Raw genomic sequence first — 13089 nt, 5'->3', positions numbered from 1 at the left:
TGCCCAAAACCATGAAGAGTATACCCACCACTTAAGCCTTCTCCGCTTACCAGACGGGCTGGGCTATTGACCCAATTCATGCTTATATTGATCAACGCATCAGTGGAACATGAAATCAGAGACAAGATATATATGCAAAAACAATGTAAAAAACTAGTAATCCAAAAACGATGGAATTTTTTATTGCAATTTTAATTTTTCTTCTTACAATAAATTCTAATAAGAATAAGATTCATGCTCTGGCCCAACCCTCTCCATCTAAAAGAATTTGAAAGGGGATAAAAGAATTTCATGCAATCCTGTGCTTCCATATGGCGTCTCTCATATCTGTATAGTTTACTGCTTTGTCACAAAAATCTATGACTTCCAAAAGCTGCTTGTCTGATAAATCACCAGTAAAAGCCTTCACTGGAAATGCATTCTCTGGTTGAAGTTTATAACTCACAGTATTATCATCAATTATAATGACATTTTTCAGATCTTTTCTAAGCTTAGCAAGATCTTTCACATATGCCCTTCCCATTTTGGTGCATGAATCCCTGTACATTCGAACCCCTATCACATTATTCACATCAAGTTTATCCAGAATAGCATCTGCGTAATCTTTGGTGGATGAAGTGAAAACAATGATTTCATAATCTTTGGCCATTTCCTTCAGTAGTCTGTCCACGTGAGGCCTTTTCTGTACATACCAACGTTGAAAACATCCTATCGTAATAATGAAATCGTATTTTTTTGAGTGTGCAAAATAGCTATTGCTCGCATAAACAAGTGTGCGATCCAAATCTAATACCACTGTTTTCTTCTTCATCATATTTATTATGTGTGGAGCAAGAAAGAAAACTTAGAAGAGTGACAAAAGTATATAAAGATGGAAAATCTAAACTCTTTTACGAAGAAGGAAAAAGGAAGGCGTCAGGCTATATATATACAATTTCTCTTGGCTGATCTATAATTATATCTTTGTATAACTCTAAAATAGAAAAATCACAAAGCTAAACTTAGATCTATTTTTTTACGTTAAATTTATTTTTTAAGTTTTAAAAATACTTTATATTAAAAGATTTGAAAGCTATTTTTATCATTTATTAATATTTAAAAGAAGTAATTTATCTGACATATCATAGTTAATTTAATTTTAGTAAATAATTTTAAAATATTATTTTGACATAATCTAATTTTTAGTGTCAAGTGGTCATGAGTTGAGCTTCAGAGAATCAATAGACATCAAGAAAATCTTTTAAAAAAAAAAAAAAAAACCACTTTAAACTGCCAGTCATATGGGCATGTCAAACTCTTATCCTTTCAAACTGAGCGATTAATATAGATGTGAGTTTTGTTGTTTTGTTTTTTTTCCATTAAATCCATAAATTCAGCCAAAATGGGGAATTCGCATGTTTTAAGATGGGAAATAAAGCCAAGTTTTAAAAAACATAAACGACGAGTTTTAGGCTATTTAAAGGTGCTCAAGAGAGGCGAATTGGGTGAAGGAAAGTGATGCATTATAATGATGAACATTGAAATAGCCGAAAAATTAGCGGCTAAAACATGGAATTTAGCGGCAAAAATGGGGGAATGTCTCCAATAAAAAGGGCGTCTCTCTCCCATGTGGAGGGCACAAATTTATTAGGAAAATAAGGAGATTTCCAAACAGAAAAATTGTAGCATATTATTATGATATTTGGATCAAACTTGCAGATTTTATTGATTCAAAGGGCAATTTTTGGTATTCTTCACTCAGGAAATTAGGCGATCTTGGTAGGAAGTTGCAGGAAGTCAACGAATATATTTTCGAACGGATTGAGGGCAACAAATAATGTTTTATTCATTGTCCTCATAGCAACAGAGTCAGATTCAGCTAGACAACAAAATATTGCACATAAAAGAAGACAATGAAAATATAGTTTCTTAAAGAAAAATTAATTATTAGGTTTTTTATTTTCAAATGATTAATAGATAATAAATTAAAAAATTTGTATTATATTTAAAATTTAATTATCTTTTTAAATAATAAATAATTAAAATAATAATGTATTAATAGTTTACTTTTTTATTTTAAAATTATTAACAAATTATAAATTATAAAATTTGTAATCCATTTAAAATGTAATTATCTTCTTAAATAAAAAATATTTAAAATAATAAATTATTAATAGTTTAATTAAATAAAATCACTTTATATTATATTATTTACAAATATCAATAGTGATAAAAATTAGTTTTTTCAAAAATTTATATAACATTTAGTTTTATTATATATAATTTTTTTAACTTTCTAAAACTCTCGCACACACATATACATAATAGAATTATTATTAAATTAAATTCAAAGTTTAGACTAAGTATGTTTTTCATATTTTAAAGTATTTTTTTTTCAACTTCTATATAAATTTAAAACTATTATTTTTAAACTTATATAAGTCAACTCTAACCCTATATCAAATTTAACACAAAGACTTAATCAAATTGTAACCCTAATCCAAAGGTTTAAGGATTAAGGTTTGGTTTGATATGGTTAAATTCTTAATCATTTAAAATTTATTTTAATTATAGAATATAGAATTATTTGAAAGGAAGATAGAGGCTCTACAACTGTGCCACATATCTAGGGTTTGCCACAGGGGTGCAGGGGTCGTAGTCTCCAACGTGGGGGAGAGAAGGGGTCGTAGTCTCTGACGTGGGGGAGAGCAAGCGGCCTCCTCAACATAGGTAAGTTCTCTCGCCATAAGTTTGATTTTTTCTTTTAAGATTGCTTTTATTTTTTGTCCTTCCTCGTCGTCGCTCGCGCTTGTCTCAGCATGTGAGGGTTTATGAGATATTATGGAATGCTCATCCGGAGGCATTACAGCCTTGCACGTCAGATTGGAGGAAATAATCAGTGGGGGCGTCAAAGATGTAAAAAAAACCTTCAATGAAGTTGTTGCTCAACTGCTCGACGCCATTGCGGATGGTGCTAGGTTTGTTACTGTAGAACATTCGACATTAGATAATGGCAGCTCTCGTGGAAAAGGTAAGAACCCTAACTCTACCATGGGCTCCATCTCTATCATTCCTAATGATCTGATGAGTAATGAGATAGCCCTAAAAAAATATATTAAAAGACATTGCTATTTTCTTTGTTGTTGTTGATGTTCATAAGTGTCCGCCCCAGAAATTTCTTGATGACTGGTTTAGAAATGTATGGAATATCAAGTTAGGATTTCATGTTTCATTTTGTAGATTAATTCAAAAAGGATTATTCATTATTTTTTTCAAAGATCATAAGGCTCAATTGGAAGTTATTAGTAAAAAATATTGGACTGTAGGTAAATGCACTTTTTGTGCCCTAGGGTGGTCTACTGAAGTAGTCAATGAAGAAATATTGGCACTATCGTGCCATAGGTGGGTTCTGGTTAAGAATGACCCTCTGTTGTTGTGGAGATTCATGCCCCAAATGATTGAACCTATTGGAAAGACTATATGTTTGGATAATTTGGCCTCCCTTATACCGCACTTGGATGCTAGTGTTCTGGTCTTGATCAACCCTGGTTTAGACATACCCAATTTTCTCAACATTGAATTAGGGGATGAAACTGTTTCTTGCCCCATTGAAATTCTTGGAGGAATTAATGCAAGATTCCTCTGCAAAAAAGAGGGACATATTCGAAATAATTGTCCCATTATTAATTGGCATAAAGGTGTGGAGAAGCCCCGTAATGGTGCTAATGAACCTCCACCAGTCCCCAGAAACCAAGTGTCGCTCATGAAAAAACTTGACTCCCTTAGTAAAAATATTAAGAAAGTTATGGATAGAGTGAATAGCATGCCTCCTGAGTCTGATAAAAATGCAAATATTGGGAATTCTAATGAAATTCCCCCTCCCCATTCTGCAATATCTGAAGTCCTGGAGCATATGGGTAAAGATTAGTAGGATGGTTTCCAAGTGGTTGGAAAAAACCCTAGAAAAAGGAGAAGGAAAAATGCCCAACAATTGGTGCTGGAAAAAATTAGAGCGGCTAACCCCGATAGCAGTAAACTTTGGAAAAATAAAACCTTTGTGGCGAACAACCCGGCCTCGCCTATGGAAGATGACGCGCAGGAAATCCCCTCAGAGAGAAGATTCTCAAGTACGAATGCAAACTCCTCCCTTGTCAGATCCTTAGTTAAGAATTTTGAAGGGAGGGACGGTTTTAGCAGTGAATTGGGTAAGGGAGGGAGCTCTACTGGGGCACTGGGTTTAAATGCTACTCATAAGAATTTTGCAGATATGGATGTGTCCTATGTGTTTGCCTTAACTTGTGTCCCTGATAATACTGTAGTAGCCCCCTCTCTTACAGAATCCATTTCTGAGGTGGTCATCTCTCTTTCCCCAAAGAAGTTTGTTGTGATTTTCTGATTTTGAGGTTGTTTGTTACAAGAGGAGAAGAAAAAGATATTGGCCTTGCATATATGATTGGGGTTGTAGTGAGTTTGGAATACTAGTCCTAGCACTAATTTGGGTTCTTTGAAGAAGAGTCCTCTCTCTTTTTGTTGTTTCTAGTGATTCAATCAATAATGGGTTCTTGTAGTAGTGTCATTCTCATCAATATCCTTTTGGATCCTGGTGGCACTAGTAATTGTGGGTCTATTGAAAACAAAGGTAAGATGGATTCCTATAAAGGTAGGGTTTCTACAAATATTGTTGGTTTTTTATCTTAGGTGTTGATTTCTAAAGACTTTGGGTTGGGGTATCTACCCTTCCCTCTAAGATTTGTATGCTTACTCCTCTAGGGTATGAAATGGCACATTTTGAGGTTGATATGTTGTGGCCTTCAAGCTTGTAGACTACTTCTATTGAGAACTCTATGTGGCTCTATGGTGTTGGAGCCTTTGCTACCCATTTTCCAGATTGGCTTCTTCTTGTTCATGCATATGGGCTTTAAACTTGTTGTTACATTTGTCCATGCCTATCAAGACATGGTTTGGCTACTTTGAATGCATTGTTATTGTAATCTTCCACATCAATTTTCTTGGTAATCCTATTGAGGTGGGTGGTGCTTCCATAGGTATGGTGTCTCCGTTTTCAAGGACTTTGAGCTCCTATATAGTGTTTCTATTTGCCTCACCCTATTTATCTTTCTATAGTCTCCTATTGATGTGCAAATTGATCCTTTTCTAGTCTCCACTTTAGCATCTCTTATTGAGGTGGATTTCGTTCAAGGTAGTGTTGGGGTTTCTGTAGAGACGCTAGTATTTTTTCTCTCTTGGCTTGTGTTCATGATTGCACCAAGATTCATTTGATTATTCTGCTACTATTGATCTTGTGAAGGTGGTTTTAGTAGCAAGGTTAGCAAGTGTTTCATCTCCAAGTTGGAAGAATGTAGCTATATGGTTACTCCTCACCTTCAGGTGGCATGTATGGGCTATTAGGCTTAGGTTCCTATCTACTCTTCCACTTTTGGGTTTGGTTAGTTCTCTATTCTCTTCTTTATAGGTTAATTTCAACTAGAAGCTATTTATTGTCTTCTATATATTTGGGTGCCTTGTTAGCCCATTCCTTGGATCTCCTTGTTATAGTCCAAGATGTTTATTTCTGGTTTAATGGTTCCTATCAAAACCTAATGGTTGTGAAAATGTAGTTTCAGTTCAAGGTCGGGATCCTTTTTTTTTCTGCAAGTCGTTCCTTTATTCAAAAACTTTTGGCTTAGTTAGTCGTATTCCTAGTGAGACTCTTTGTTCCCATCTTTTTGGTTGTTTTCCTTTCTTTTATTTACTTTGTTTCCCTTGATGGCTAAACTGTTAAGTATTTGGACCCCCTCTTGTGCTTACCTAATCAAACCATTATATAAAGACTAAGAATATAAAAGAGTCTCCTCTAGATCAATCTAAAAGAGGAAAGAGAGCATAGTGAATATGTAAAAATCTCAATTATTTATTTTACCTTAATTTATAATGATGATTTCTAGTTATTTATTAGAATAATTATAAATAAATAAATCAAAAACTTATATATAAATTACAAGATTTCATGATTTTGATGATTTTTTACATTAAATTTATTTTTATAATATTGAATCTTTTATATTAAAATATTTGTAATTTTTTATTTACACATTTCCTAATTATTCAAATAAAAAATTCATCTAATTATTATGATGTTAAAATTTGACTAAATAAATAATTTTTTATAATAACAATTACATAATATTTGAATATTGTTAAAAAGTAAAATAAATTATTATATTAATGAATAAAACATAAATTTGAATTTTATACATAACTTCATGAACACTGGCTATATGCATATTAATATTATTATAATTATTTTAAATATTTTATTTAAAATTATATTAATTAAAAAATATTGTTATTTTACTCTAAAACTATTCATTTAATTTTATGAAATTTTTTGCTTTAGTTAATTTTTAAAATTGTTTATTCTATTTTATCAAATTATATGTGAATCTTAAATCATGAATACTTCCTAATAACATTAATTTGAATCTCATTATTTTGTTATCCTAATTTTCATGGTTATAAGTTTATAATTTATTCAACCTCCAAAATCCCCTTTATTTTGGTATAAGTTATCTATAATTCTATTTTAACTTTTGTTTGAGATGATTAACTCCAACAAGTCTATAAATTAATATAAAGACTATATTATTTTAACCTTAAAAATTGTAATTGCATCTTCACATTTTGAAGTCCAATTTCAAATATTAATTTAAGTTTGTAAATTTAAATTTCTGATTTGAATTATTAAATTAAAATTTTATATTTAAAAAGGTGTCAAAAATATATAAACCTTTTATTGCAAATGCAATTTTTTTTAATTATATCTTAATGTATTCATAAAAATCTACAACATGGAATACTAAATTAATACGTGAAACCTAGTTTCATATATATTATTGGAACCAAATGCTCCATTTAAGATTTAATCAGTTTGATTGAAACATATTTATTTAAATTTGTGATTAGAATTTTAATGTCAAAATTGTAGTTTCAGTTATTCATTTTTATTCGTACGCAGTCCAACAACTGCAGCTAATCAAACTTTTTTTTTTTTTTTGGTGAAATCCCTAAAATTTGGTTTTCAACTTTCAGGACCAAATGCAAATTTTAAAAACAGAAATTAAAGACTAAATCATTGAAGTCCAGAATTGCGAGGCCAATTCATTATTTGGGGTAAATGAATTGGATTTGCAAATATCTATAAATCGTTGCTAAAGCTCGTAAAGGAACAACAGTGGAAGTCATTAATGCCGTTAACGATATGAACACACTGCCTTTCAAATAATGATACCTTCTAAATTGTATGAATTCAATCATCGTCCAAACAGTTTTAAATAGTACAATTAAAAATATTTATTTTCTTTGATATAGAAAGTGCCTCAATATTATTACATTGAGCCCAGAATGGAGCACTACGTATGATATGCAATTATTATCATCAACTATAATATCATTCCCAAGCTTAGCAAGATCTTTCACATATGCCCTTCCCATTTTGGTGCATGAATCCATGTAAGTAAAAATAATAACTTCATAATTTTTTGCCAATTCTTTCAATAGTCTGTCCACATGAGGCCTTTTCTGTACATACCAGCGTTTAAAACGTCCACTCTTAATAATAAAATCATATTGTTTTGTGTGTGCGAAATAACCGCTGCTTGTGTAAACAAGTGTACGATCCAAATCTAATACGACTATTTTGTTCTTCATCATATTATCTTCTGGAAAAAGCAAAATACAAAAAAAAAGCCATTAGCTTCACATACACCTCTCAATTATTCTGTTAATAAACATTTTTCGGTCTTAAATGTTAGGGGTGATCATTCAATAACATCTATACTTCTTACAACAACCTCATTGCACTTCATTTGATTTTCATCTGTTTTTCATTGAACAGAGGACAGCTTGAAAACAAAGAAAGAAAAAGAGAACGTAAGGAAGAGTACAACTTGAACATTGTGGGAAATTCATTGAACAGTTTGTTAATAAAAGGGCAAGGCATCCTCAATGTTGAATAAACTATACGCCAAGAGATTGAAAGCATTACAATTGCATGAATGTTAATTAATCAGTCTTTTTGTACAGCCTTGAAAAATGTGTGAAGCATATACAGATATTTAATTTTTAGTAGGCAACCAAAACCATTTAATCTAGACTTGTGTTGAACAATACTCTCACCATAATAAATGCGTGGAAGAGAGGTTCATCTGTAGCAGAAATCCTGCGTGCAAGTTTAATTACATGTACATTGATTGAGCTGTAAACTGGCAAACTGTTTTTAAATGGGAAGCGTTTATTAATAGAAAGAATAAGTTTATTATCAAACTGTTATCTCACTTTAAATAACTACTTGCAATATAGTATTTAAATAATACTTTAAAATTTTAATCAAGAGAGCAAGTTTTTATAAGAAAATAACATAAGGGTAAAATAAATTTGTGTTAATATTTAATATTATATTTTATTGAGTAATTTTATTTTCATTGATTTCTTAAAATTTTAATTAAAATTGTTATTTCAATTAAGTAAAAAAAAAAAATTAATGTCGGCACAATGCTCTTTTATTCTAGTCATGAACGAACGACCTGTTTCACCAATGTATGGAGTACCACAAGAGCATACAATCTTGTAGACACCTAACTCTAAGAAGGCATCCCTAACATCCTTAAGCTGAGGGGCATGACTCTTAATGGTGGAAATAGGTTTGAAGGTGCACCGGAGACCTTTTTTCCCAAGGATTTTTGAGATCTTGTGCGATATGCCTTCAACATAAGGGAGAGAGACAAACGGGGTCTGAGATGGCGGGGAGGGCAGGGGATTAGAGATGGAAAGGTAATGATATTTGGCTTGGAGGAAGGCCCTAGAGATCTGTTTGTTCGGGTAGCCATTTCCTTTGAAGACTTGACGAAGATGAGAAAGCTCTTGATCTAAGTTGTCCTCATCGCAATAGAATCCAGAAAAATAAACTAGTATACAATATGGATTGTGGAAATCTCATAGCTTTAATAATAAATATTGATAAAAAATTTAGAGTCATCAAATTCATTAGTTTTGTTTGATGCAAGAAAGAATACGTAATCCATAAAAGATCACATTCTTAGCAGTTTTACAACAATAGTTACAAAATATTATAAAAATTAAATTTAGGCATAATTACAATGTTTAATGATTCATCCACAAATATTCATCAAATAATAATTTACCAATATCATAATTGAATATAGTGATATAAATGCAATGTTTAAATAGTTTTCACACATTTGTCAAATAATATTTGTAGATTACTTTCACTTTATTAACCATGGATGCATGGGTAATATCTCTCGATCTTTAGTATCATGAAAAATATTTCTAACTTTAATTGTCATATTGGACTTTATTGCATACAAGGTAGGTATCCCATAGTATGTATGTAACAACCTGAATGATGGCATGACTTGATGCACTATGAATCTAACAGAGTACCCGAGCTTAAGAGTAGTAAGAGACCATTTATTTGGTGGGCCCATGTGATAACTGACTCATGATTTCCCCTTAAGAAATCTCATAAACTTCATACTAATTTGATAAGATAGAATGTGCTTCTCAATTTTTACTGCTGGTCCAATAATGATCTTTCAAATGCATCCAGCAAGGTAAAGATATTGAATCTCGTGATATAGAGCAATCAACAAGCCATACAAATCTACAATCTCAATTTGTAGATTGTAAAATCTTGCATCTAAGTTCATTTTGATCTTCGATTCATATAAGAAGTTAAAATATAGAGCATAACTGTCAAATTTTAACTGAGTGCTCCTTAGTCCATTATTGTTAATTTTCTTGACCATCCTATCTCTGACCCAATAGCGAACACTCAATTCATGTATACAAAAGAGGACATTTCATAGAAGATGTGGGTGATACATTGAGCTCCAAGTGGACACCCATTTTGTACGTATATTATCTGACATCTTCATGACATGCATGAAAATTATTACTATCTCTTTCATTACTATTAAATAGATAAAGGAATATACTTTCCAATTTAATTATAAAATCACATAAATGGTAATAAACATTAAGCAAATGGATGTTATCAAAGTGCCTAAAATATATAGTTAATCAAAATGATATATATACATACATTCTTTATGGTTAGTATATTAAGTAAATTTTGAGAAAATTATTTGACATAAATATTAAAGTATAGAGTGAAGCACAAGGAGGACCATAACAACACATACATGTAGGAATTTTCTTTACATTAATGATATAGAAAATTATGCAAGATTATATTAGGTGCATCTAAGCAATATGCTTGTCAAAAAGAAATTTAAAACTTTTCAAATGAAAGTTATACTAGATATGGAATTAAATAAAAATTGGCTTGTTTAAATTTATGTAACATTAATTGATAATTTATTTGTTCTGATTAATTGAGAAAAAAAGGTTTTAAGGACCGGAAACCTTTAACAAAAGAGAGTAATATAAGACATTAAGAGTCCAAAGCATAAGAACCACTAACAGAACGACTAGTAAAAAGGCCAGCAAACCAAAAAGACAGCCAAGAAAAAAACAGCAAGAAAACAAAGAAAGCGCTACACAGCTATAGTCTTCAATAGATCCTCCGCCTTCTTCACCAGTTGGTCATAGGTGGCCCCAACAGCTGTGAGGTCATCCAAGTCCTTGTTGGGTTTCTTTTCTTTCTTTTTTCCTCTGGTCCAGGTTCTGGGTCCTTGAGCTTCCCCTGTACCTTCTATGTCCGGTTCAATATCCATGATCTCCTTCTCTTCGTCTAGTTTATTGATGAGGGTGTTTGTGTTGGCATTACAGTAAGAAAGATTGTTGGCATTTCAATATCAGGAGATTGTTGATATTCAATAAGGATATTGAAAAGGTTGTTGAAGATTATTGATATAACTGAAGAAGGATGATAACTATCTTTATAACATTATTTTGTCATTGATGTCAAGAGATTGATTATCTGATTTAGTATGATGTTTCCATATCTTGAGAAGATTGATTAGAAGAGAATTAAGATGTCAATAAAAGACATAGAAAGAATGTGATGAATAAGGGGACAAATAAGTTATTCAATGGGCAACTATTACCGAGTTAGACAATGATGAGATCATGATATTTAGATTGTTTTGATATCCTACATATGTTGTTGATTGTAAGGTTAATACTATACTATGTCACCGAGAAAAGAACCTAGTCAGTAAACCCTAAGGAACCTAGTCAGTAAACCCTATGGTTATCGATATCGGTTAATGAAGGCGAAATGTCTACCAAGTAAAGTTTAGTATTTACCGAGTTACAACCGAGTTATGACAGTGCACATTGGATGGATAAAAGCATTATTTAATGAAGGACAATGATTAGCTGGAGATGTATAAATGATTGATATGCCATGCATGAAGTTTGTTAAGGATCTATGGCAAAGGAAAATTGGCAGGAAGATCTACAGCGCAGATTGAACCACAATAACCTTGTGCAAGTTCCCAGAAGGGAATACAAGACCCGAGGCAAGGTAAAATGTTTTCAGATCGGAAGGATACATTGAACCTAGTCAAGTTTGAAGATCTAATGGCTAAGATTGATCATGAGAAATGTGATCAAGGAGATTTAGCTGTTAGCAATTGTTTATAAATAAGGAATTGTTAATAAACAATGTATGTGGGCAAGTGTAAGCACGGGAATGCTACATAGTGATTACCGAGCACAGAAGCTTGAAGACCTATTTGAATAATAGAGTAGAGAGCCCAGCAGAGGGACACGATAAGTCCTATGACTAGATTGTTTTAAGCAAATAAGAATCTGCTTTAGCATTTTAGATGTGAAGTTGTAGATAGATTTTTATTACTATTATTTTGTAAGTGACAGAAAATCTCTTAGCCGAGTGGACTTAATAGTCTTATTTGTAAACCCCTTAGCAAGGTAAAATTCTAAATGAGTGTTTGAAATCCTTTGACAAGGTCACTTCTAACAAAGTGAAGATCTTAACAGATCTGAGGAAAATCCCTTAACCGGGTCACATCTAGCAATGTGTTTGTAATCTTTAATAGGATTTGCTTTTAACCAAGCATACTCTAGAAGAGTATATTTCTTAGTGGGTCCGAAATCCCATAGTAGTTTTTCCCTATTTGGGTTTTCACGTTAAATCTAGTGTTATGAGTGTTATGATGATTATGTGTTTATGAGTTTGCATGTTTAGCAGTTTTTGGTTAAGTTGCTAAAGTATAAGTTACCGAGGTTGAATCTGTTGATTTTATGGAAGTTTAAGTTTGTATGATTCACCCCCCCCCCCTCTCATCTTGTTAGCTATTGGCATCTATACTTTAAATTAATTATCAGAACTATCAATTGGTATTAGAGCTTTGGACTCCGAAAGAAAATTTTAAAGGTACTTGAGGCAAAGATCCGAAGATGTATAAAAGGGATGCACCGAAGCTAAACAAGTCAAGTTTCTCCATATGGCAGAAAAGGATGAAGCTGCATTTATCAGGAATTGGAGAATATGCAACATATTATCTAGAGAATGATTACATTGCACCGAGCACCAACCCTATGACCTTGGAAGAGATAAAGGAAAAGCAAGTACATATTCAAGCTATGATTGAAATAACATTAGCATTGACTGACTCAGAGTTTAATGATCTAGAAGGTTGTAATGATGCAAAAGCAATGTGGACTAATCTCATATCTGTGTATGGAGGTGATGAACATGTTCAACGAGCTAAAGTAGATAGTCTAAGAGGACAACTTGAATCCATGAGAATGAATGAAGGTGAGAACATAACCCAATATAGTACAAGACTAAAGGAGATTGTCAATCAAATTAAAGGAGCAGGTGGAACTATTGAAGAAAAGGATATAACAAGTAAGTTGTTGAGAACCCTTCTACCAGCTTATGTTATTCGAGTCTCTGCAATCAATGAATTGAGGTCTGTACCTAACATGTCAGTTTCTTTGGATGCTACTATTGGTAAGCTACATGCATTTGAGTTAAGTAATTTTGATAACAATGGGTCTTTGGTAAATAAAGTAGAATCTGCATTTAGTTCTTTTCATATTGAAGAATCTGATGATTACAATGATAGAATGAGTAAGTACTCTAAAGGGGATCAA

At 32.0% G+C, this 13089-nt stretch overlaps 1 protein-coding gene across 1 annotated transcript; it reads right to left on the bottom strand.

Annotated features, from left to right (window-relative positions):
- Positions 1–289: 289 nt before the first annotated feature.
- Positions 290–814, bottom strand: LOC131036000 (uncharacterized). The gene has a single exon (XM_057967788.2). It carries the CDS (start codon positions 812–814, stop codon positions 290–292), a length of 525 nt encoding a protein of 174 aa, XP_057823771.2.
- Positions 815–13089: the final 12275 nt, after the last annotated feature.

Source organism: Cryptomeria japonica, chromosome 3 (genome assembly GCF_030272615.1).
Source record: "Cryptomeria japonica chromosome 3, Sugi_1.0, whole genome shotgun sequence".
Taxonomy (NCBI): Eukaryota; Viridiplantae; Streptophyta; class Pinopsida; order Cupressales; family Cupressaceae; genus Cryptomeria; species Cryptomeria japonica.
This window is presented reverse-complemented; position numbering and strand designations above follow the sequence as displayed.